This window comes from Eumetopias jubatus, unplaced genomic scaffold (assembly GCF_037043125.1).
Source record: "Eumetopias jubatus isolate StellerSeaLion01/CBP00866 unplaced genomic scaffold, mEumJub1_p1.0 scaffold_7, whole genome shotgun sequence".
NCBI lineage: Eukaryota > Metazoa > Chordata > Mammalia > Carnivora > Otariidae > Eumetopias > Eumetopias jubatus.
Genome location: NW_028274813.1, coordinates 105,933,786 through 105,959,372, shown reverse-complemented (window position 1 = coordinate 105,959,372; position 25,587 = coordinate 105,933,786). Strand labels below are relative to the sequence as shown.

The window sequence follows — 25,587 nt, the reverse complement described above, 5'->3', positions numbered from 1 at the left end:
GCAAGATTGGGAGTCTTCAAGCCAAATTGCCTATCAGAGGAGTTTCAGACCTCCCAGGAATGTGCCGACCTTAATACCCTCGCCCTGCTCTAGGTGGGAGCAGCCCAGGGGAAATGTGGGCTCTGAGCAAATGTAGTGGTGGATATCAGACACAGTAGCTGGGGCCATTGGGCTTTTACCCTGCCCCCAGAAGCTCTGAGAAGCACACGGTAACCACACAGGCATTGCCTCTGATCATGGTGGATAGTGGCTGTTGGATCAGACCTCTGCTAGCCAGGGATTGCCCACCCTCTATGGGTCCTGCCGGGCAGCCCCTGCCTGTCTGGCCTAGACAGATAGGGGGTGGAGACTATCACAGTCACTCTAAAAAAGCACTAGCAAAGCCCAGATGGAAGGTATTCTCTCCAGTGTAGACATTGCCAGAGGCGGGAGGCCACATCTGCCCTGAGGTCTCATTTTAACTTAGCAAACGTCCGCGGAGTAGCTACAATGTGCAGCACCGCTGGGTCTCACTGCATCCGCCTCGTGCCTGCCCTTACACCAGCCATCTGCCCTGGGTTCAGGGTGAGTGAGGCTCTGGATGTCATAGTCCTAGGGCAGGGACTGAAGAAGGCTGCCTTTTTCTTTGGACTGTGCGTATTTGTATTAGAAAGAGCACTTCTTTGGGAGTCAGAAGACCTGCGTTATAATCCCGATTTTGTTGCTTCCTCGCTATGTGACTTGAGGCAAATTATGTAACTACCAAGAGCCCCAGTTTCTCGGATCCGCCAGGACCACGTGACCTTGGCACCTTCTGACAAACAGGGCAGTAAGCAATTCAACCTCAGAGGCCCTTGGATCCTGCTACCCTGGCCGACCAGACTTGGGGTGGGCAGAGGGGGGGGACGTGGCTGCCTCCCTGGCCAGACTGTCCTCTCATTCTTCTCTCATCTGCTCAGCTGCCACCCAGTCACTGGGGTGTGCACCTGCCGGCCAGGCTGGTCTGGCCACGACTGCAACGAGTCCTGCCCCGCTGGCTCCTACGGCAATGGCTGCCGGCTGCCTTGCACCTGTCAGAACGGCGCTGACTGCCACAGCATCACTGGGAGCTGCACGTGTGCGCCGGGCTTCATGGTAAGATGGGCGGGGCCTCCCGTGGCCCCAGGCTCCCCCACCCCACACAGAATCGGAGAATGTGGCCCTTTGCCCAGGGATGAAGAATGGGAGTGTCTCTGTGCCGCCCTCTCAGAGATAGGGCTCCTGACCACAGAGCCCCCAGGCTGTTCTCAAAGGGCCAGTTCCACTGGTTTCTGTAACTGCAGATGTAATAGGAGAGGGTCTTCCCATTGTCCCTTCCCCCTGGAATACCAGTTGTCTTTGCACTTTGCGCTCAGCTCCTCCCTGTCTAAATCCGACACACACGGTGTTTTTACATCATAATGGCCACAGTATACACACACACACACACACACACACACACACACACACACACAGTTTTGCATTCTACTTGCCTTCACCCACATTTGCTGCTCAGGCTTCTCAATTATCATTTTAAATAGCTGCATACCACTGCAGGAGTTGCCGTACCCCCCAGGTTACTCAGCCATCCCCTTACTGCTGAATACTGTCTCCAATGTTCACAGCAAATGTTGCAATAAGCATCTTCCTACAAACAGCTTTTCCTCTCCTATTGAATTATTTCCTTAGGGTGAATTTCCAGGTCAGTGGGCATAATGTATTTATGGCTCTTGATGGATGTTGCCATATTACTTTCCTCAAGGGTTATATAAATCTATACTGCCACCAACCATGTATGAATGTACCTATTTCAAAACAACTTTGCTAACATCCTTTTTTCTTTCTTTCTTTTTTTGCTAATTATATCGGTAGAAAATGGCTCCTCGATGTTGTTCTAATTTGCATTTCTCTGATTACTAGGGAGAGTGAACCTTTCCCCCACATGTTTACTATTTGTGCTTTCTCATGAATTATGCTGGGTTTTATGAAGTTAGGGAACTTGACACTGGAAGTGGAATCCTGTTCGAAGGCGGGGCGTGCCCAGTGGGTCTGAGGACCCAAGCACTTGGGGAGTCCCCTGCGGCCATGTATTTTACTGTGCTGTAGGAAGTGGTTGGTGCGGTACCAACCATGGTCTTTGGAACCAGACTGGAGTCAGTCACATCCTGGCTGTCCTATCACTGACTGTGTGACCTTGGGCCAGTGAGTTAACCTCTCTCAGGATGGGTTTCCTCACCTCTGGAATGGAACGCCTGCCTTGCAGAATTGCTGCCAGGTGGAGAGATGGACTATAGAAGGTAGCTCACCCTAGTGCTTCTCGGACTTTCGTGAGTGTATGGGTCAGCGGTGGGCTCTCTGACCTTGCAGATTCTGATCCGGTACGTAGGGGTGGGGCCTGAGGGGCTGCCTTTCTAACAAGCTCTAGGTGATGTGGGTGCTGCCGGTCGGTGGCCTCACGCTGAGTAAGAAGGGGTGGTGCCCAACTTGGACTCCCTGTTGGAATCACCTTTGGAGCTTTATAAACACTGATACCTGCCTCCCCCCCGCCCCTTGCCAGAGACACCGATATTTTTGGTCTAGTTGAGGCCAGTGTGCTGCCAAGGTGGAGATCCACTGATCTACAGGGAAGCCCTGCTCATGATGTGGGAGTGTGGGTTTGCCAGGGGACTTTTGTGGGCAGGTTGCGCTGGTCTATAGAACTAAACTCTGTTCAGTTCCTTCTTCCTCCTCCCCAGGGCAGGTAAAATTGGGTGAAAATGAATTCTAGTGACATCTTTGAAAGAAAGAAGTTCTGTTCCTCCTGCAGGTCTCCTTTCTAGTTTACCTTTATCGGTGTGACCTTTGGCCATCACTTCCACAGAAAAGTGGAGTGCCCTAGGTTTGGGGCTCGGGTAGGAGAGAATAGTTGTTTGGGATTAAAAATCTCACACAGCCGAGTGATCAGGAGATGGAAGCAGAATTGAACTGACCACACCAGAACCGTTAGTGGGGCCTTCTGACCCTTGTCCCAGTTTGGCTTCTATGACTTTGGGAAGGTGGCTTTCTCTCTCAGGGCCCCAATTCCTTCATCTGTAAATGATAAGTGTGTAGGGGGAAATGAATTCCCTGATTTCTAAGATGGTCCACTATGTGGACTCCATGGACCATGTCAGGAAACACACCCTTATGGGGAAAATAAAGGAAAGTAGGAGCAAGGAAGAGAAAGAGAGAGAGAGCGAGTGTGTGTGTGTGTGTGTGTGTGTGTTCGTTCGTCGAGGGAGAGGGGGCTCATTGAGGTTGTATACATCGTATATGCACCTGCCGAGAGTCCCATATTCCCCTTCACCCCCAACTACCTGGTCACTGCTCCTCAACAGAAGGAAGAATTAGCACCCTTCGAGGGTTAGGGAGGCCAGTGTCTGTGTGCCCACTGCCCTCAGGCCAGGGCTCCTGCAGTCTGGAGGCCAGCCCCCTGCTTCTCTTCCTCCCCTCTGGGATGCAAATGACTTCCTGCCCTTGAACTTTGGGAGACTTGGCACTTGCGGGAATCATCTCTTTGTGGAGTCCCACCTGCCTGGGGCTCAGGGCTAAGACAGATTGTAAGCCAAACTGCCCTGGTGAGACCCCGTGAATTCTCATCCGTCTCCTCCTGCCCAGCCTCATTATACCTGAAAAGGTCCTTCTGGGGCCCTGTTGGGTGTTGAGCAGGAGCTGCTGGAGGTGATTACAGAACAGTCAATTGTTCTCATGAGCGTGACTCATTCCTGCATGCCCCAGACTCCAAGAGGGAACTCATTACTGTTGCCTTTACCCCAGCTTCTGAATGAATGCAACTTCCTGCAATTAGCTAGCTCTGGTCAGGGTCAGGGATTGAGGCAATCAGCAGAGCAGGCTTGGCTGAGACCCTCCCCAGAATGCCCTGCAGTCAATAATAATTAACAATGCCTTTATTTGCTAGCTAGGCTATAAATTTATGCAGCTGCCCTTTTCCTTGAAAGATTTTTAGGATGAGCAATTAATTAGAGACTAATTAAAAGAGCCCTTTTCTGAATGTCTGGAGACCTCAATCCTAGGATCACTAACCTTGGACCTGTTGCCTCACTTTGCTGGGCCTCAGTTTCCTCCTCTGTAAGATGGGAGTGACATCAGTCCTGCCTGCTATCGGATGTGAGTAGCCAACATGGTAATGGATGTGAGGCGGCATCCTCAGCTGGCCCCTCCCACCAGAGCCCTTCCTGCCAAGGGCTCCCTAGGGAGGATGTGGGGATAGCTTTAGGAAAGCAGAGTCTTGAGGGCTGGGAATGGCCTCAGACTCAACATAGATGTGAGGAGTGCTAATAAGGTAGTGCAGAACCACCCCTGGGAGTCTAGTAACATGCCTGCTCCAGCCAGGGGTCCAACCCCTGCAGAGGCCATGAGAATATGGGGCAGGAGCAAGCCCCACCTGGCACTCTGGGTGTGCTGGCCCTCACACTCTTTCTCCTTCTTTCCCGGAGCACTAGATATTTACTTTGCCAAGGACTTGGGGGGCAGCTGGGGGCATGGAAAGGCTAATCAGACATCCATCCAGCCTTCAAAGAGCTTGTGCTCAGCGATAATCATATTCACGCTAGTGGCAAACGCTTATGAGTCCTTGCTGCATGCTTCATCTCTGTCCCTCACAGGAGCCTGGTGGAGGTGCACTTTATGTTCCTCAATTTGAAAATGAGGAGCTGAAGTTCAAACAGGACAAATGACTTTGCCCTGGATCACAAAGCCACTGAACTGTCATAGGTTAGATGATAAACTTAGATTGACAGGTCACCATGGAACCACACAAATCTGAGTTCAGATCCTTGCCTTCCAATCCCCACTCTGCCTACTGGCAAGTCACTTATCCCGCCTTAGTCTGAGTTTCCTCACTTGTTAAGAGGAGACTTTGCCATGAGACTGAGAAGCTTCATATGGGAAGTTTGTCATTCAGTGCCTGGAACATAGTAAGCACCCAGTAAAATGGTAGTAATTATTGGTGCACTGTGAGAGTAGTAGGGGAACAGTGCTTCTTCCAAGCCTGGCACCCCTCTCAACAAGGAGAGTGTCAAGATGAGCTACACCCAGGGATTCCTGTTGGAGCAAGCAGAATCATGAATATGCACGGCTGCAGGTCCAAGCAGGTCCACCGAAGCACCTGTGGGTCACCCTGAATAGTCAGTCTCAGGAGGCCTTGTGGGGTGGGACACACCTGTCAATGTTTGGGGAAACGACATAGGGCTGGAGATAGGAATAAAGTCTGGGCGTTTTACATGTTAGCTTGGCAACAGCATTGGAATCACTTGAGGCATGATTTGCTGAATTGCATTGAGGCTGCTGGGTGGGGCGAAAGAGCCCTGAACTGGAAGGTGAGAAAACATGTTCCTAGCTCTGGTTCTGCTAACGTTTAGGACTTCTATTTCTTATCTGTAAAGCGGGAATGTTATTCTCTACCCAACAGGAACAGTGTTATGGGAACCAGTCATTAAAATGGGAGGGCTTAAAATTCAGCACCTCGGACAGCCACCACGAGGCTCTCCTCCAAGGTTGCTCTTGTTCTATTAGAACCTAGGGTCCTCACCAGTCAGAACACCAGGGGGAACAGGGGCGGGGAAGGGCAGAGTGAGGGTCACATGATAGGTGGCTCAGGCCAGCAGAGTCCTATGTGTGTTCACGTGAAGGATAATCCAGGAAGTGAGGAGGGAATAGCTGAACTGTGGTGAAGGGACTAAGTGGAGCCGTCCATCCACTTGGAAGTTGGAATCACATCGTTCTTCTCCATGGCTTCTCATTACCTACCAAACAAAACTCAAACCCCAGTCCTTTGTAACCTGCCCTTAAAACTAGTTAGTCCACCCTAACTTCATCTCCTGCTAAGTCCTGCTGCAAACCTGTGCTGTGGCCACACATAACTCACCTTTTCCCAAGCACAGTATCTGCTTTGGGCCCTCTGCCTGTACCTTTTCTCAAGCTTTTCCCTCCTCCTAGAATGCCCTCCCCACTGTCCTTTTCTTAGTCCATGAAAATCCTTCTCAGCCTTTTAGGGCTGAGATCAAAGGCTGCCTCTTCCATGAAGCCTTCCCTGAATATCCCTGTCTTCACAATTAAGCCTTCCATCTCCACCATTCCCATAGCAGGTGTACTCTGTACCCACTCTTCCAACTGCCTCCCCCTGGTCCATGTCTGCCATAGGAACATCTTGCTCAATATACTCGCTTTGAAATCAATGAAATTTGGGGGAAGAGCAATGAATGCCCTTAAAGCAGAAGTTTTCAGAAAGGAAATTCATGACACTTCCTGAGGGGCATGCCAGCAGGGCTGGAGCTTAAAAATACCCGTTGGCTTCTCTGCAGTTCAGGTAAACAGGTATCGGCAGTGGGACTAGAAGAGCTGTCCGCCAACATCATCTCTGGGGTTTTTTGGCTGGGGGGAGCAAATGGTGTGAGCTTCTACCTTATGCAATACTACGTAGTGGCTACTCAGAGGCTCTGGAGCCAGATTCCCTCCCTTCCAATACCAGCTTTGCTGCTTACTAGCTGTGTGACCTTGGGCAAGATATTTTACCTCTCTGTGCCTCTGTTTTCTCATATATGAAAGGGAATATTAATAAAGTCTTTTGGATTCCTGGGCTGATTAATTAGTACATGTAAGATAACTAGAATACCTGGCATGTTAATACTCTTCCAGCATGAGTTAGCTTATTATTATCATTATTATTATTATTGTCAATGCTGCCACTGCTATTGTTATTTACTTCAAGGGGTCCCCTACCTAAAGAGATGGACTGGTCCTGGTGGAAACACCCTCTTTGGGGGTACAAGCAGGAAGGGAGGCAAGAGGAAGAGAAGAGGGTTAGTTGAAACCTCCTCCTGGCTGGGAGCAGCAGGGTTGATGGGGGCTCCTGGGTTCCCAAGGGCAGCCACAGAACTGAGAAGAGACTTTCTCATCACGGGAGGGGGTGGAGGGAGTAGGCCAGCTTCTCACCTCCTTCACACGCCTCTGCTGACCAGCTTTCCTTAATTAAGGCCTCACCTAGGTGGCCAGCCTGATGAAGCCTCCTCTGCTGCTCTCGGACTAATTGCTGCCACCTTGGCACCCGCAGCGAACGGCCTGTGAGGTCACCAGAGCTACAGAGCCTGGCTTTCCCAGACCTCCTCCCTGCGTGGAACCATGTGGCTGGGAGATAAGGGGCCCTCTGGTCATTGCTCAGCACAAATGCTCCCTTTCAGCTCTGGATGCAATGGGTACGGAGAGCGTGGGAGGCGGGGGAGAGGAGCCCAGTGTCCCTGCCCAGGGGATTCGGGCCCTATATTTCTCCTCTGGATGACAGAATTTCTATTACCTTAAAGGGCTCATCTATTTATGCTGCAATTTTTTGAAGCCCTGTCTGCTGTTATTGAACCCTGCATGCTGGCGTGGGGAGCGGGCGCTCCATCACCCAAATGAACAAACTCGTTTCCGCATTTTTCTCCCTTTCCTCCGTGCTGTCGGGAGGTTTGGTCGCAAACCTCAGCTGCTCTGGCCGGGGAAGGTGGGACAGGGGTGAGAGTTACGAAAATCCAGATCAGTGAAGCAGTGACTGAGTTTTCCTCCAAGGTTTCTGGTGTCCTTTAAAGATGTCACTCTCCCTCAGCCCCGACTCCGGAGCTGGACAAAATGCGTGCCTGCCTTTTGTGCAGCTCCTGAGCTAGAACTCAGGAGGGAGGACAGCTGCGGGTCCAGGAGAGAATGTGGACTGAGAAGTACCGCCTGGTGACATGTATAGAATGTGTGTGTGGTTCCTGTTCTAATTGTTTTGTTCTTCAGCAAACCTGAGGTCTGCAAGCTATTAGCCCTAAGCTTTCCATGCCGCATCCCCGCCTCCCACCGCTGACTAGCTTCCTAATTATAATAAAAGATTTTCCAGGCTGTTGCACTGGAGACGAGGAATTCACCCTCCAGCTGCCCTGCCTGTGTGAACAGAGGGACACAGGTAGTGCAAACTAGCAGAAGTGATCGAAAAACATAAACACATGCACGCCACACTCCGGTAGTCCCGTCCCAGCTCTGTCCTCGCCTGTCAGGTGGCCTTGGCCCACTTACTTATGCTTCTCAAGCCTTGGTTGTTCATCTACAAAACAGGGTAAATAATGGTTCTGTGTTCTAGTGTTCTTAGGATTGAATTAGATAAATATGTACAACGTTTCGAACAAAGGCTGACATGTCGCAAATGCTCACTAAATGATTGTGGAGGTCCCTGATGGAGTTGTATAGGGATGGTGCCCTAGAGGCCAAAGGCATGGACTTTGGGGTCAGACAAGCCTGGATTGGAATTCCAAGTCTGTCCCTCAGCTGTGTGAACTAAGGTGACGTCCTCAGCCTCGTTGAGCCCCAGTTTCCCGTCTGTAAAATGGGCTGATAGTGCCTCCCCTTCAGGGTCAGTGTGAGCACAGAATGGGTCACACAGCAAATCATTGGCAGAACTGGGACAGAAATCAGGTGACCTAACTCCCAGTCCCATGCCTTTCCTGCCTTCACCTCCTTCCCCTGAGTTTGCGGTCCCCAGAGCAGACATCTACTGATTTTTCCCGGGGCAGAGAGGGATGGGGTTGGGGGAACAGTCACCAGAGTATTAAATCATGTTGGCAATTAATCCACAGAGCAAAGTAGGGAAAATTGGGTTTATGTCACTAAGGCTGAGTCCAGCCTTCCCCCTCTGGGACCCCGTGGTTTGTGGCTTTATTAAGGAAAACTGCTGACTCGTCTGTTCCAAAAAATAAACATTCCCATGTCACGCCACTCTCTCCCTGCCACGCTCCTCACGTCTTTATCAGTGCCCTCATTACTGGAGTCTGGAGCTCGGGCTTTGGTCCAGGCCTGGAACCTAGAGTACTCTCCATGCAGCAGAAGAGGGTGTGGGAGCTGAAGCGTCCATGCTTTGAGCTCCCCCAGTTTTCTTTTTGTCCAAGTCTCTGGTGCTGATGGGATTTCTGCCCCTGCTGGCTCCTGGGCCCCACCACCCCACAGATTCTGGAGGGTGGGCTCGGGCCACCAGTCAGAGGAGCTACCGTGAAAGGTCTGGAGGAAGCTGACGAGCGGGGTGTGAAGGCCCACCCTTGGAGCACCGAGTCACTGTGGCAGGCCCCCTGCTCTTTGTCCGTTACTTTATGTAATCCTCACAACAACCCTTGTAGGTGGGGGCTGTCAGGATCCCCACCTTGCAGATGAGGAACCGAGGCTCAGAGAGGTGAAGTGACCTTCCCTAGTTGGTAAGTGGTCATCAGGAGCTGAGCCTGTGGCTATCTGAACCCAGAGCCTGCACTTTGAGCCACAAATAAAAACTGTGGGGAAGGAAAGGGTTGTGGATCTGTGGGAAATAAGCAGCTTGGAGACTCTCTCAGGCCTTTTCCGAGGAAAGGGGACATTCCCAGCAACCTCATTTCTCAGTGGGAGCCTAGTGCCCTCCCTCACTTTGTCTTTGAGGGGAGGTAGGCTGAGACCATCAGTCTCCCTCCCTTGCTTTGGGGCGGCCAGTCCCAGCTAACCCAGCCGCCTCACACCTGGGCTTGTTAGTCTCACGGCTCTCCTGTGAGGAAAGCAGGGCGAGAATCCTTAGCTCTATGGCACAGACAAAACCAAAGTGCAGAGCGGTTACAAGTCTTGTCCAGGGTGACGTGACTTGTGAGGACATCAAGCTGGGCCTTGAACCCAAGGCTTACGGCTCCAAGGCCGTGCTTGCCTCGGGACGGCGGTGCAGGGAGGGGAGGTCAGTACGGAGGAGAAGGCCAGCAGGGAGGCCGACCTGGGCTCCAACCTTTGACCAAGTCACCCCACCTCTCTGTGCCTTAACTTCATCTTCTACGAAGACAGGTGTTCCCTGTCTCCCGGGGGCCAATGTCAAGCTGAAGGGAAGCACTTCTGGGAAGGACTGGAGGAAGGGCCAGGGAGTGTGCACGCAGAGGCATGAAGAGGAGCAGAGGGCCCTGGCCCGCAGACTGACTCTCTCACCAAGCTGGCAGGTCTGGAATAAAGGAAGAACCCACTCCCCTCCTGCTACCCCTGCCCTCCAGCTCCGAGACCCCACCCAGCCTGGCCCCTCCTCAGCGATCTCCCCATGTAGTCATTAACACCAATAATCCCAACTGCGGGAGTAATTATGCACCCTGGGAGGGGAAGGAATTCCTGCCAGAAGATGTGATTGTGTCTGGAAAATGAAAGATGTTGCAGAAAAAGGTCACGAATAAATTACTTCAAGGTGGGGTTAGCTAATAGGAAACTAACAATGGGGGTAATTGCACACATACACACACACACACACACACACACAAAACACAACCAAAAAAAACAAGCAAAAAAAAAAAAAAAACGTCAAAAGTTCTTTCCAAAAACACTACCCAGATGACCAGGGATGGAGGGAATGTGAGGGAGAGAGTGGGAGCAGAGCAGGCAGGGCCCTGTGCGCCAGGGTGGGGGCCTGTGCTGAATTCAGCAGGCACGAGGGAGCCACTGAGCAGGGGCGTGACAAAACAGTGCTGCCCTTGACCTCCGTAGCCTGTGTGTGGAGATGGGGACATCACTGTCTGAGAATTCAGCATACAGTAAGTGCTCAGTAGATGCTAGCTCCTATTATTCCCTGCGGTTCTTAGGTAGGGGCTGCTTGGCTCAGTGGGGAGAGCGTGGGCTTTGAGCCAGGGGAAGCCGACTTTGAAGCTCCCCAACTGGGTAAACGGAAACAGGGCAAGCACTGGGAACGTGGCCCAGCGCAGGTAAATCTCAGTATCTCTCCTTATATCTGCCGTGGCCGGAGCTCTTATGGACCATGTGTAATAGTCAAGATGCCTAAAGCATTATGGCACTTCCTCTGGGCCAGGCACTGTTCTAAGAAGATTACATAGGTCAACTTATTTAATCTTCACCACTACCCTTGGAGGAAAGTCCTACTAGCATCCCCATTTTGCAGATGGGAAAACTGAGACATAGAGAGGTTAATAACTTGCCCCAAGTTTGTCAGTTATACCCCATTAAAACTAAAAAAAATAAAATGCCCAAGGTTCTATAGGTATCAGAGCCAGGACCTAAACCCAATAGTCAGATTCTGGAGCCCGTTGGAACCTCTGTGCCCTGCCTCTTCTGTGGGCAAACCCTAAAGGATCCTTGCCGCGACCCTACCCGCCCCCAACCAGGGTAAAACCTTGACTGGGGCCATGGGGGTGCTCCAGCCACCAGAGCCGAATTTGAAAGTAGCATCAAATTGGAGAGCAATCAGGCATCCATCAGGTAGTCCAGGGAAAGAGTCAGCTTGCCGGTGGTGGTGTGGATGGGGCACCGGCTCCCCACCATGACACCCATCCGTGCCACAGTTCTGCCATTACCAAATGCTCTCCTAGCCATCACCTCATGTGTTCTCATAGCCCCGTGGGGTGAGATGACACTGCTGCCATTTCATACACAAGGAGACAGGCTCAGAATGGTTTACACAGCTTTGAGCATCTTGGCCTTGCCCACTGTCGAGCCCAGTGCTGAGCCAACCCCAGGCAGATGCTGCCAGGACACGCCTCTCCTGCCCCATTTCCCTCTGAGGCCTCACTCCCCTCTTTTCCCTGGCCTGCAGCCCCGGGCTGGAAACCACCCCATCCCTTCCTCCAGGGAGGCCAGATCTGCTCTACCCTCCCTTCAAACCTGCCCTGTGAGGCCGCGGGGCCTTAAACGGGGAGCACATTCCAGGCCCACGTTATGTGTAGTGAAGCATTCTATGAGAAGTTGGCTGAGAAACCTCCGAGAGCCAGAAAAATCCATAGGGCACCAGCTTTAGAAAGATGCAGAGAATCTGCAGTTGGGGGATGCGAGGGGGATGGTGTGGGCAGCAGGGGCAGCCTCTTCCATCTCCACTCTGCTTCTGGCCCCCAGAAAAGGCCTCTCTTTCTTTGCAGTCAGTTCTAGAACTTTTTCTTTGATGACTGACTGCACAATCAGTAAGCTATTGAATTTGCCTGAGTCTGGGTTCTCAGCCTCTCTCACCCAGAAAAGAGTGGTCCAGACTCCTGCCTTTGGGGAAGGGGGTTCCTAAAATAGGCTGGAAACTTGAGTCCCTTACCTGCTGTCGGACCCACCTTTGCCTTTAGGGCAAAGTATGAAGCCTGGCCCTCAAGGCCTTCCTGGGTGGGCTGGTCTGACGTCCAGGCTCCTTTCCCACCTTGGCCCCTCAGACCCGGTGCTCCAGCAAATCCTAACAGAATTGCCTTACCCTGGATGCCCACCCACCCGTGCACGGCCCTGCCACCAGGCCTTCGTTCCGTCTACCACTTCTCTGAATGCCCTTGCTCTCTACCCTCCTGGCCAAACCCTGCCCGTGCAGCATCGGGCTCAGCTCCGCTGCCCCTTCTCGGGCAGACTTCTTGCTTTCTTCCCACCAGGACGTAACCTGTCCATAGTACAGTGGCACGTCCACTCTGGTGGCACACTGTAGATGTCTCTGTCATCTCAACAGCTGCCGGGAGCGGGTCTGTTTGATTCATCCCTGTGTCCCTGCCCTAACCCCCACCCTGCCCCCCCACGCCTCCCTCCTCACTCCGGGCCCTCCCAGGCCTGGCACAGTCTCCTGAACAGAGTGGGATCAGTAACTATTCATTGAATAAATGCACGGGTAGTTTAGAAGCATCCCCTAAATCATGAATATGCCACGCTTTGCCTGGACCCTGGTAAACACCCCCCATCGGCATCTGTAGGACCCTCTGTCTCCCATAATCTGGTTCCCACTTGGGACATTGTTGCTGTCACTATATTGAGACTCAGGCTCTGCAAGCCACTGCCCAGGGCACATACCACTCAGCCGCCACCTCAGAGGATCTGGGTCCTGCAATACACATGCATGCACCCTTTGTATATCCAATCCCCTTCACATGGATGCGGCATGTCTGTACCATACACACCACACTCAGAGCTCCCATGTACAAATCACCCTTGGGGCTCTATGGCCAGAATCAGCCCAAATGTCTGACACGCAGATGCTAAGCTTACCCCATAGCCGTCACACCGCTGAGACAGAACACACACCAGACTTGCACACTGCATGGACCACACCTGGGGGCCCCGATAAGCTACCATCCAAATCAAGACCCTGGGACAATAGGCATAAATCCCATCCCTGGCCTGCTCTTCACCACCTGCAAAGCATTTGTCCATCTTGTATATGTGGGGCCTACATGTACTGTTCACATGACGTGCATCACGAGTGTATACCACTGCTTATGCACACGCGCGTGCACATACGCACACACACATGCACACAGGCTCACCAGAAACAGCCTGCAGAACATCTGGAAGTAGGGAGGTAGCCCTCCCGTGCTAGTCTCATCTTGTGCCCCTGCCCCACTCCGTATTCTGCAAACTCTCTCCTCTAAGCTCATGAAGACTTCCCCTAATGCCCCACAATAGGGTCTCCCGGCAGGTAAGAAGCAGTGTTTTGCTGGCACTTTTTAAAACCACTAAGGAAATCATGAAACCTAATGCAGAGTGACTTGGGCCATATGCTGTCGGGGCTTGCCCAGAGCCTTTGCAGGGGAGCCTTGTCCTGTCCTCAGATGGCTTGCAGCGGAGGCCCTGATCTTCCCCACCCCCAGTCCCTCCAGGAGCACAGGAACTGGCCTGGGCGCAGGGGGAGGGGCGGGGGGGGGATATGAGGACGAGAGTGGGAGAGCAAAGCTGTTCTAGGAGCTGAGGGCTGAGGCCGTCCGCGTGTGCGATGCTGACAGCATGCCCGGTCACCAGCAGCGGTGTCACGCTGTCACCACTGTACCCGGCGCCCTTTCAGGGGATATGCGTCATCTGATGGATGCTGGCACACGCCCCGGGCCCACGCTTGCTCCCATGGCCTGTTATTCCACCGTCTTAGCTTTATTCCTTCAAGTTTGGTTTTCTGTTTGTTTGGTTTTTTTTAAGATTTTATTTATTTTTTGACAGAGAGAGACACAGCGAGAGAGGGAACATAAGCAGAGGGAGTGGGAGAGGGAGAAGCAGGCTTCCCGCCGAGCAGGGAGCCCGATGAGGGGCTCGATCCCAGGACCCTGGGATCAGGACCCCAGCCAAAGGCAGACTTTTTAACGACTGAGCCCCTATTCCTTCAAGTTTTAAAGGCTTTGAGGTTTTAGGAGTCTCCTGACACAAGATACAAATGTTCCCAAAGACTGCCTACCGGAAGCCCCTCGTAGCCATTTCTGCCTCCACCAGCAACAGATGTTTAAAACGAATGTGTAGGAAGCCACCTAGTACAGGGCGTGGCATTCAGTAGGCGCCCAGGACATTTGGGTCCCCAGCATTTGCTGTCCTGTCTGCCATCAAAGCGGCCAGGCCGAGGGGAGAGCTTGGTCTATGGAGTCGGTCGGGCCCTTCCCCATAGTGACTTAGGGCAGGGTGAGCCCTCCAGTCTCGGTTTAGCCTCTTTCTAGGGTGGTTCTTTCTCTGGGAAGGTAATTCCTTCCCTGCAGGGCTATTAGAAGAACAGAAGGGGACAGAGGGCAATAGGCACAGGCTGGTACCAAGGGAGCAGCCCTAGGGGAGCAGTCTGTCCTAAGCCAATGCATCCACCTGTCTGTAGGGGTGCAGGGCTGTGGACAGTGGTGAGGACCAGAGTCCTGCCCACACCTGCTCTCCCTCTGTGGGGGCTGCCCACTATGCATGCAAGAATGCCACAGGAACCTTAGACCTGGGGGTCGCCTGGCAAGATGCAAAGACCTCTGACCAGTGCTCAGTAAGCCCTCATTAGCCTGTGATTCTTTCTCTGAGCCCAGAAGAGACTCTCGGACTTACAGATGGGACAAGGGCAGCAATGCAGAGCAGAAGGGACACTTCATTTTACCAAGACAGCAGCTGAGTCTCCAGGAGGACCCCCAGTCTTGCGGTCAGTAAGCGGCCTGGCTTTCACTTGAGCCCAAATGTCCTACCTTGACCACACTCACTGCCTCTCAGGTCTCCCTGAAATAGCTTGGTATCTGTCTAAGAACTATTAGAAGGTGTCTGTGCTCCTCCAGAGAAGACTCTTGAGGGGTCAAAGTTAGCATATTTGTGCAGATTAAAAAAAGGCATCCCTTTCTGGAGACATTCTACCGTCATCTGCCAGGAAATTGATGTCATGTACACGCAAACTACGATGACTGTCATGTTAATGGCACCTCTAGAGTTGTGCAGTGCTTAGCCTGCACAGCTGTACACAGCAGCCTCAGGTCACTGACAGCCGGTTCATTTGGGACAGACAGAGAGAGAGGGCTTCCAGGCCTAACCTTCAGCCCTTTTCCACCCATCCCCCTCGGGAGCCAGACAGAATGACCCTGGGCAATACCCACCTCAGCATGGGGAGGCGGGGATGGGAATGGATGTGACAAGTGGCCTCCACCCTTCTCTCCCTCTCATCTCTCTGACCCTCTGCTCTTCATGCCTTATGCAGAGTTTCTTTTCCCCAACATGCATCCACTGTCAGTTGCTGCTTCATCAGTGACACGCTAATGAGGTCCAGTGAGGTTTGCTCTGCATTGGAGAGGCCTCTGTGGTTGGCGTTCAGTCCACGCTGTTCTCTCTTTGCCTTGTGGGCCATGTGTCATTCTTTCACCCTGGAAAATCATAAATGAGGCTCCCTATGTGGGACTCCCACTGCCTGAGCCTGGGAGCTGGGAGTGGGGATGACTGAGAAGGGTGGGCAGGGGGGAGCCAGCGGCACAGCCCTGGTACTCTGCTTGGCAAGGAGCGGACACCTGCCTGGAGGGGGCTTTGGAAGGAACAAAGCACACTCCACATGGGTGCTGCTGGCATTGACGTGACGTTGGACACCAAAATCAGCCTGCATTGGTGGCCCTGAACTTCCAGGGTTAGTAGAGGAGAGAAAGGAATGGGAGCAACCAGCAAAGGTCTCTGGACTGAATGGATGGAATGCGTGAGGCCACGTCACCATGAGCTAGTGCTTCTGCCTTACACCCATGTATTCGGACCCGAGGTGCAGGGCCCTCTCTTGCCTAAGCCAATGATACTTCTCCAGCAAGAAGACAGGTGGGTCTTGGCTGGCTGTCCCAGAGTCCTCCCTGCTGAGCTCCCATAGGCTGGCAGGGGCATACCCACTGCCCCGGCCTGGATCTAGAGAACCCAGTTCCACTCTGTTCCCCCTGCCTCCTACCCACATATTTAAGGGGGACCCGGAGAGGAACTTGCAGCACTAACACTACCTCCTTCTTTTGTGAGAGGGAGGGTCAACCATTTCCCATCCCCCTCCTCCTACCACTCCAAAAAATACTCATTAACCTCTGGCCCATTGCAAGCAAAATGGATGATCCACATAAGAAGCCCAGCTGCTGATTAATTTTCCCAAACAGGGCCCAACTACAAAGTAGCGTATTGCAGGGGAGAAAATTCAGTTAACAGCGTTTGAAACAAATTTAATAGAACATATAGCTCATTACCCACTGGGGTCTGGCCGCTGCTACCACGTTGTGCGAGAAGGCAGGTGGAAGGAGTAGGGGAGATTTGCATCTCTTTAGCAGGACCAGCTCCAGGGGTTCCAGTCTGACAGTAGCTCTTTCAAATCAAGTTCAAGATGTTAATAGCCAGAGCTGCATCTATAATTAACAGGCCTTTGGATGGGAGGAGGTGCTCCCATCCGTCCTCCATTCACAGAGTGGAGACGCTGAGCGGGACTGGCAGTCTTCCCCGCCCCCCCCCCACCCCCCAGCGGGAGCTGGAACCTCAGGGACCCTTCCCGGGGCTGCGGGATGTGGGCTGTGTGGAGGTGAGATGGGGATAGAAAAGGATGTAAGAACACTCAGGCACCAACTTCGAGGTGCTGGGAAAGGCTCAAAGCATCTGGGCCTCAGCAGGCGGCCCTTCCTCGAGGTCAGGGCCATGTCTTGGGGACGCTGTGTGCTTTGGTGTGCGGTCAGTATGGGCAGGGGCAGCGTAGACTCTCTGAGAGTTTCACTCCATCTAGGCTGTTAGGATCCTGTGCCCGAAATGGGAGCCAAGAGATTCAAGTCCCACGGCCCCTCCCCTGCCTGGCTTTGGCTGTATGGCCTTGGGCAAGTCACTTCCCATCTCTTGGCGTCAGTTTCCTTACGTGTAGAACAAGGCAGCTGGACCAGGTGATTCCCAAAGTCCTTCCAGCGCTGTCACCATGGGCTGTCCCCCCCTGCCCCGTGTTATGAATGGTATGTGGTCAGGCCCAGGCCATGAATTAGGAGGCGGCCACCTAGCTGGTGTGATTGGTGGGGCCCCAGGGGGACTCCCCAGCCCTGGGCCTCCGTTCCTACCATTCTTCCCTCCTGTGGGCTAAGACCCCTGCTGCAGGCGAGAAGATGTTCAGAGAGTCAGAGCTGAAGGGCCCTTAGAGACAACCCAGCCAGTGGTTCCCAGCTAGACCATTGCGAAGGCTGCAGCAGGTTGCCAAGAGAGGTTTTGAACATTTCACAGAGCCTACGGGCAGCCTTCCATTACCTGTGATGAAGCAAACTAAAACACCAAGGTTTTTCTTTTGCTTTTAATTAGAATTAAATTAAGTCAATGTGATATTTCAGGTTAGCGTGCGTTCTTCAGAAGCTCTGATTGGTTGTAGGTGACATCATCGGAATTTCTAGGTCATGGTTGGTGGACAAGATGCTACCACCTGAGTCACATGGCATGTGGTCACTGGCCAAATTGCACCTGTTCAGTACGTGACTGGCTTTAGACACCAGCACAGAGGATCAGCAGCGTCTTTCAGACTGAGAGGGCTTTAGAGGGAGGATACTCACAAGGGTCCTTGGTGGCGAAAAGTCGGGGAGATGGATTGATTTTGATAACCGCATATAATCGAACAGGAAACCAAGGCCTGTATTTTACCCAGCATGAACACAAGTCCATCAGAAGAGAACACTGTCTTCACAGCAGTGAGAGATGTGCTGGACAGGGATCTTGGGGGACAGCCTCAGTCCAGGGCCTGGGGGTGCTCCTTGCTGAGGGAGTGGGGGTGCGAGTGCTAAGCTACGAGAGGCATGGGAGATGCCGAATGCAAACTCCCCAACTTCACCTCTGATGTGTGCTCACAAGCCTGGCCTCATGTCCTGTTCTTACCCCCCGAGTGTGGAAAGATCAACAGACATGGGTTCAGGGCTGGTCTGGGCCAAGGCTGGGCGGGGGCGGAGCGGACAGGACGTGGTCCCTCAGCCGGTCTCCTAAGGAGCACTGGCCCACCACGGGTCTCAGCCCCTGGCCCTCTGGCTCGCAGTCTCCTTTTCCTGAAGGCCCTGGGCTTGGTCATCTCTACCGTCCTGTTCGGCTCAGGGGGCCTTGTCTCCCTGAGCGGACGCCCTGGCGGCCAACAGATTAATTTTCCAGCTGGACTTCTCAGCCTCAGCCTGGCCGGGCAGGGCTGGGGCAGGATCTGGCCTGGCTTTCCCTTTTCACAAGAGCCCCCAGAGAGGCCCAGAGTTAGTGCCGTAGCACAGGACCAAGTCTTAGACTAGACAATATTCCGTGTCCTGTGTGTGATGGGAGCCACGGAACCTGGGCCCACGAGGGCCCCTCAGCCATCTGCGCGACACTATGGACTACCTGTACTCTGTGCCTAGATAGATGGGCACCTCTGGACACGGGCAGGAGTGTGCCTGTGTGGACGCTGCCTGGGAGCTGCTCCAGGGCGGAGAGTCTCAGCATCCTGGGAGCCCCCGGATCCCGCAGCCAGGGCTGGCTCAGAGTTGGCCCCATGCAGCGAGCGTTTGTTGAATTGCCTGGCAGGAGAGAGAAAGCATATGGAAGGTGCCCAGCCAGTCCTTCTGGTTGTCCACAGGAGAAGCCAGCGTGTACGCACAAACATTGCATTGCAATTCAACAACATTTATTGAGGGCCCATTATGAACCAACAGGGCTCAAGCCCTGAGAATCTAGACATGAATAAAACCAGATCCCTGTCTCCCTGAGCCCCCCAGCCTAGGGCAGAGGCAGGCACATGAGCCAAGCAGGACCCCCAGTGTGCTCAGATGGTGGTGGCTGTGTATGCACCCATTCCCATGAGGGCAGGACTGGGGAGGGAACACAGCAAGGGCCGGGGGGCGGGAGATGAGGAAGGAGTCACAAATTTCTACCCAAATCCACCCAGGCAGGTAAACGGATACCCCCAGACACACACATAAGCACACACGCATGCACGCACGTGCACACACACACACTCTTAGGTGTACCCACTGACCACCTAGGCATATGTAGACACAAATACCCTGTAGACTCAAGCGCCTCGCAGGCCTTCGTGATTAAAGCCTGTTAGTGGTCCCCCAATCTGGGGAGGTATGCACGAGAGGATGGCCTGTGTGTTGGGAGCCGGTACCTGGGGCAGCATGGAAATCACTCCACCTTGGCCAGGGGATGGCCGGAGGTGGGCAGAGCTGTTAGTCTAAATCTTGACAGGTTAGGGGCGCCTGAATGGCTCAGTCGGTTAAGCGTCTGCCTTCGGCTCAGGTCATGATCCCAGGGTCCTGGGATCGAGCCCCACATCGGGCTCCCTGCTCAGTGGAGGGCCTGCTTCTCCCTCTCCCTCTGCCTGCCAGTCTGCCTATCTGTGCTCTCCCTCTCTCTCTCTCTCTCAAATAAATAAATAAAATCTTTAAAAATAAATAAATAAATAAATCGGACAGGTTAGGCTGATTATTGGCTTGCTGTGAATGTCAATCACCAGAGACAGCCAATCAACTATAGACCAGGCCTGACGCTCAGCTCAGTGGCCAGAAGTAGGGAATCGGACATAAAGTTTACCTGTTAGTACTTGTGCTCCTTGAGGAGTGTGAACCAGGCAGGAGTCAGGACAGCGGGGTGGAAGAAGGGGGTGCTGGGAGTTAGCTGTTGCACGCTCACATCCCTTCACTTTAGAAACAGCTCAATTCCCTATTTGGATTTTTTGCTCTTGGGAGCTAACAAATGGAAAGTGTTTGGAGGAGCTCCTGGCACATAGTAGCCCCTCAGTGGGCGGTCATTCTGTCCCCCAAGACCATGCCCCTGGTGTGTGCCTGTTTCAGCTCTGAGGAGGAGAGCCAGGGCTCCAGCCTGTAGCGGGTAGCAAAAGGTGAACCTGGGGGCACAAAGCTAGGATTCCTGCCCCCTTGTGAGCACCAGCCCTCCTCCACCGCACAGGGCTCAGCATGATTCATTGAGTGAGAGATAGATCCCTCCTCCAGAGCTGCCTTATGCCTAAACCTTGCAGAGTTTTGTGTATTCCTTCCATAAGCGATATTTCTTTGCAATAATAACAGCTTTTGCAGCACTTTCTACCTGCCAGGCACGGTTCTCTCTACTTGAGATATAACTTAACAATCACACGAGGTAGGGACGTTATTTTTCACATTTTACAGATGCAGGAACTGAGTCCCAGAGTAGTTAAGTGGGCAAGGTCATGCAGTGAGTAAGTGTGGCAGAAGCAGGATGGCACCAGAGTCCATTCTCTAACCACAGGGCTCTGCCACCTCTCCGGAAGGAAGATCTGATACTTTCTCCTCCTTCCCTGCCTTCTCCTTTCTCCTCACGAATACCCCATGGGGCCCTGGATAAGTCACTGAGTCTCTGTTTCCTTCTCTGGGAAGGAGAAAGTCCTCTCAGCCTGGCGACCTCAAGCTGTCGATACTCCTGCATGGGTTTCGCTGGGAGGAAATGGTGCCCTGGTGTAACATTCTGGGGGCCAGATATTCCAAGCTGGGCACTCTGCATCTTGCCCCCTGGAGTAGGGCCAGGGTGTAGAGTCCTCTCTGAGCCCCATCAGCAGACTCGCAGCTGGGCTCACAGGCCCCTGGAGGCCCCCTGGGAGGACCGGGGCTGGAGACACTAATGAGGAGATCAGGAGAGAAACCCCTCTCCCTGGAAGTAAATTCACGCAGAGAAACTTATAAGCTGTGCATGCAATTTGCAAGCGGGCCAAGGCCCTCAGAGCTTAAATATATTCCTAGGGGCTATTTATAGTCTTGGGAAAGTTAAGAGTTTTCTGGGTAATGGGAGTGCTGCAGACTCCAGCTGGTCAGGGCCTGCCAGGGACTGGCGGAGAATAGAGTGGGAACCATGGAGTCTTCTGGTGAAGGACTCCAACTTCTAGTGACCACCTGCCCAGAGCAGACAGCCCCAAAAGTGGGCTCCTGAGGTGGGGAAGGAAGAGAGCCCAAACCCCCTTACCTGGCATTTAAGGCTCCCAACTCCCCTTTAAATATCCCCCCTCACCTTTCCCTACACAAACCCCTCCCCCCGCCACCCTTAGAACATTCTCAGCTCTCACGCTCCTCCGCACTCCTGTCACACTCTGCCCACCTGGACTGCCCTTACCTCACTCTTCTCTGGTGAGCTGACATGCTCCCACCCCTCAAGGCCCCTGACGTCGCCATTCCTGGTCCCCGCTGCCCTGTCCCTTGCCCCCACTCTGAACCCTTCCCTGGAATGAATTGCCTACCCCCGGAGACCTGGTGTAGTGGACGCCGTAGTGTGCCCCTCAGATTCACCCTTTGGGCCTGAGGCACCACTCCTTCCCTGGCTTCAGGAAACAGGGGCTCCTGGCTGCATCCCTCTCAGTCAGAGGGGGCCAATTCGTCTGAAACCATGCCTCCTTCCCCGGGACGGTAGATAGCCAGTGCTTGTCAGGGAGGGGCGTGGGGTAGAAAGGTCCTCCCTCCCTTTCTGCTGGCTGGACGATTCCAAGGGCCACTGCAGCTTCAGAGCCTCCTGGCAGATCAGCAGAAGCCACCTTGGTGCAGGATCCCCCTCTGTCCCGTCCTGCCTCCCTTGCCCCCATGGGGGCCATTCTCAAGAGCTCGCTAATCTCCATCTCAGACAATGCTTTCTGGGCAAGCCAGTTTATGACAGCTGGTAACAGAATGGCTAAGCAACCAGCCTGGGTGCCAGTAGAGATCAACCGTTCTTAGCGCCCTGACCTGGGCCGAGTTACCTAAGTTCTCCATACGATTGCTTTATCCATAAAATGGGAATAATGCTGAGGCAACAGTCTCTGGCGAGTCTTGTGAGGATTAAACGTGATGCTGTACGAAAGCGCCTGATACTGAGAAAGTGCTCAGTAGACATTAACTATGACTGTCTACATTTAACTTCTCTGAGGTTCAGGTACATGGGGATAGAGTCGTCTTATCTGTGTCATGGGGTCGTTGGTGAGAGTCAAATAATATTGAGAGGCAAAGGGTTGCATTCTGTGCTGCTGGGACCTAATACAGACTCGGGGGTCCAGTTCCACGGGGGCTTTGCCCACCTGGAGCTGTAGTCAGGAAGCCTGACCCTTCCCCCGACTGGTGACAATCACTGTATTAGTTTCTTATCACCGCTGTGACAAACTACCATGCATTTAGTAGCTTAAGGCGACACAGATTTATTATCTTACAGTTCTGTAGGTCAGGTTTGGGTCTCATCGGACTAAAGTCAAGGTCTGCAGGCTGTGGTCCTTTCTGGAGGTTCCAGGAGAGAATCCACTTCCTGCTCATTCCGGAAGTTGGCAGAATTCAGTTCCCCGGGTTGTAGGACCGAGGTCCCCATGTTCTTGCTGGCTCTAAAATGAGGGTGGTTCCTATCTTTCACGGGCCGCTACCTCCCTATGCTGTGTTCCCCCTTCCTCCATCTTCAAGGTCAACACAGGCTGATGGAGGACCGGCTTTAGTCATCTTTCACTTTTAAGGACTCGTGTGATTAAATTGGGTCCACCTGCCTAATCTAGAATACTCTCCCCATCTCAGGGTCCTTAATCACATCTGCAGAGTCCCCTTTGCCACATAAGGTGCCATATTCGCAGGTTCCAGGGATTAGAAGATGGGTATCTTTTGTGGGGGCTGGAGGGGAGGGCATTATTCTGCCTCCCCTAGCCCCCCAGCGTGGGACAGCGTCTGATCCAAAATTCACCTCCTCCTCTTCCAGGGAGAGGACTGTGCAGTTCCATGTGCCACAGGAACCTATGGCCCCAACTGCTCATCTCTCTGTGGCTGTAACAACGGTGGTACCTGCTCCCCCGTGGATGGCTCCTGCACCTGCAAGGAAGGTGATGTGCCTTCTTGCCCAATCCCATCCCCCTCAGATGTGCGCACTGCCCAGGTGGGCTGCCGGCTAGGGAGTCTGGGCTGTCCCTGCCTCATCCACCCACACGCAGGGTCAGGGAGCTTAGAGATCAGGTCCCAGCCAAGGAAACCCAGGCCAGGGACTTCAGTAGGAGGAATGTAATAGAGGGGATTAGTTACAATCGCGTTCTAATCGCTGGGGGAGCACACGAGGGGAAGTGCACAAACCAGAGATCACAAGTGGGGGGGAGAAGCTGCTACCACTCCTAGGGTGGGAGGGACAGATGGAGGAAGTGGTGTTCCAGAGCTTGGGAGTGAGGGCCACCTGGTGAGAGCTGGGACATGGATAGAGGGGCTGCGTGACAGCAGTGGAACATGGGGAGACCCAGCCCACACCACCATCAGAGGCCTTGCCAAGGCCAACAAAGGTATCTCTCCTGCTCCCCACCTCCAGTCTGTGGGCCAGGTCTCCCGTGGTGAAGCCCACCTGGGAGCCAGCTGAGGGGGAAGCCGGGGATATGCAGCTGCAGGGACCAGCCTCCTGTGACACCGATCAGAGCCGGGGAAGGGGGGAAATGGATCTGAGAGCAAACAGGCTAATGACCAGCCTCAGAACGGGGAAACCAGCCTGTCCTAAGAACAAAGGGCCCTAAAATAAGCCTCCTGATCCCACTCCAGGCAGAGATAGACCTCCGCATCTCAGCTGGTGCCCTGTTCCAGGTGGGATCATGCACCTGCAGCAAGAGCAGTGAGAACCAGGAAGGAGGAGCCCCTCGGGCTGGCCCTAGGTCTCCTGACAGCCCTGCTGTGTTTTGGAGCCGACTCCATGTGGAATGTGTGCTCTAACCCAGTGATCAGAGAAACGGTGGTTTAGGGGGCAGGTACAGAGCTGGGGGAGTAGGCAGAAAGCCAGCTGTGCGGGGCCCCGACGGAGAGGTGACAGACCCTTCCCCCCCCCCCCCGCCTCAGGGTGGCAAGGCCTGGACTGCACCCTGCCGTGTCCCAGCGGGACGTGGGGCCTGAACTGTAACGAGAGCTGCGCCTGCGCCAACGGGGCAGCCTGCAGCCCCGCAGATGGCTCCTGCTCGTGCACTGCTGGCTGGCTCGGAGACACCTGCGAACTGCCCTGCCCAGTGAGTGCCCAACAGCCCTCTCCCCCTCTCCCGCAGAGGTGTGCAGAGAAGAGCACTGGCCTCGGTAGTGGGACCCTTGGATTCCGGTCTTGCATCTATAAAATGGCAAATATCTGGCAGGCATAGCACCCTGGCCTCACTCCCCCCTTGCTGTGCTTGGTCAACGTTATTAATCGACCCTGGCACACTGACCTGAGCCCAGAGGCAGCCTCAGAATCATTCCCAACACAGTGCTACAGGACAGCCTTTACCAATCCTTCAGAGTGGCTGTTCCTCGATAATTTTATGATCAGGGTATGAGAGGGCAAAATCAAGCACTATTCAGTGATAGCCACCCCGACTTAATCACCGGATCTTAGTCTGAGAGACAAACACGTTAAACCAACCAATATATGGTATTGTTGAACGAGGCCTGCAGTCCTGGGTTCAAATGCTGACTTTGCCACATCCTAACTATGTGACCTTGAACGTGTTACTTCAGCTTTCTGACCCTATTTCTCATCGTTAAATGGTGAATATAATGGAACCATCCCATAGATCTGCTGTGAGGATTAGGAGAAATGAGTGATAAAAGGCTCTTGATACCTAATGAGCACGCGGCAGATGTCGGTTGCCACCATCCGTCTTCCCTAGAAACAAAGAACAAATCGGTCATTCTTCACATGTGATCAATGCATTCTGATTTGCAAAGTGCATTCTCATTTACAATTTTAGTTAACAATCACTAACTACACCCCTTTGAGCTTAACCATCAAGAAGTAGGGCAAGACCGGGGTGCCTGGGTGGCTCAGTTAAGTGGCTGCCTTGGGCTCAGGTCATGATCTCAGGATCCTGGGATCGAGCCCCACATAGGGCTCCTTGCTCGGCGGGGAGTCTGCTTCTCCCTCTCCTTCTGCCTGCCACTCCCCCTGCTTGTGCTTGTGTATTCTCTCTCTCTCAAATAAATAAAATCTTAAAAAAAAAAAAAAAAGTAGGGCAAGACCATCACCCTCTCCTTCCAAACCCCATATTTCTGTTAATGTAGTCAAAGAATTATTTGGCATGGCCTCATGGCTATGTGGCTCACCAGTGATAAAAAGTGCTCCCACTCCACTCTGGCCACAGTCTCTCTAAATCCCCATGGGGCAGAGGCTCACTTTTGTTATCAAAATCTAACAGAAGTGTGTGAAGCTCTGGGAGTCTAGGTCTGATCATTTCTCTGTCCCCTTCCCTCTACAGGACGGCACATTTGGGTTGAACTGCAGTGAGCGCTGTGACTGCAGCCACGCGGATGGCTGCGATCCTGTCACGGGCCACTGCTGCTGTCTTGCCGGATGGACAGGTAGCCACCGCCCCCGCTGCGCCGCCCCCCGCCCCCACCCAGGGCCTGGGAAACCAGGTTCTAGGTGTTCTACTTCTCTTGACTGTTCTTTCTCTTTCTCTTTCACTTCTTCTTGCTCCTTATGCATGCACGTTTCCCT

At 53.3% G+C, this 25,587-nt stretch overlaps 1 protein-coding gene and 1 long non-coding RNA gene across 3 annotated transcripts in view; one reads left to right on the top strand and one right to left on the bottom strand.

Annotated features, from left to right (window-relative positions):
- The window catches only part of MEGF11 (multiple EGF like domains 11), a 222,125-nt gene that overhangs the window by 166,872 nt on the left and 29,666 nt on the right, over positions 1-25,587 (top strand). For both annotated transcript variants that reach the window (XM_028100027.2, XM_088024869.1), the window contains exons 9-12: positions 939-1,113; positions 22,858-22,978; positions 23,964-24,127; positions 25,346-25,448. In XM_028100027.2, the coding sequence (XP_027955828.1) occupies positions 939-1,113; positions 22,858-22,978; positions 23,964-24,127; positions 25,346-25,448 (563 nt within the window). The remainder of the gene's footprint in view (positions 1-938; positions 1,114-22,857; positions 22,979-23,963; positions 24,128-25,345; positions 25,449-25,587) is intronic.
- LOC114206357 (uncharacterized) overlaps positions 22,294-25,587 on the bottom strand; it is a 37,547-nt gene continuing 34,253 nt past the window's right edge. The window contains exons 3-4 of the long non-coding RNA XR_003608608.2: positions 24,713-24,756; positions 22,294-22,967 (exon numbers count right to left, since the gene is read on the bottom strand). This is a non-coding gene — a long non-coding RNA (uncharacterized LOC114206357). The remainder of the gene's footprint in view (positions 22,968-24,712; positions 24,757-25,587) is intronic.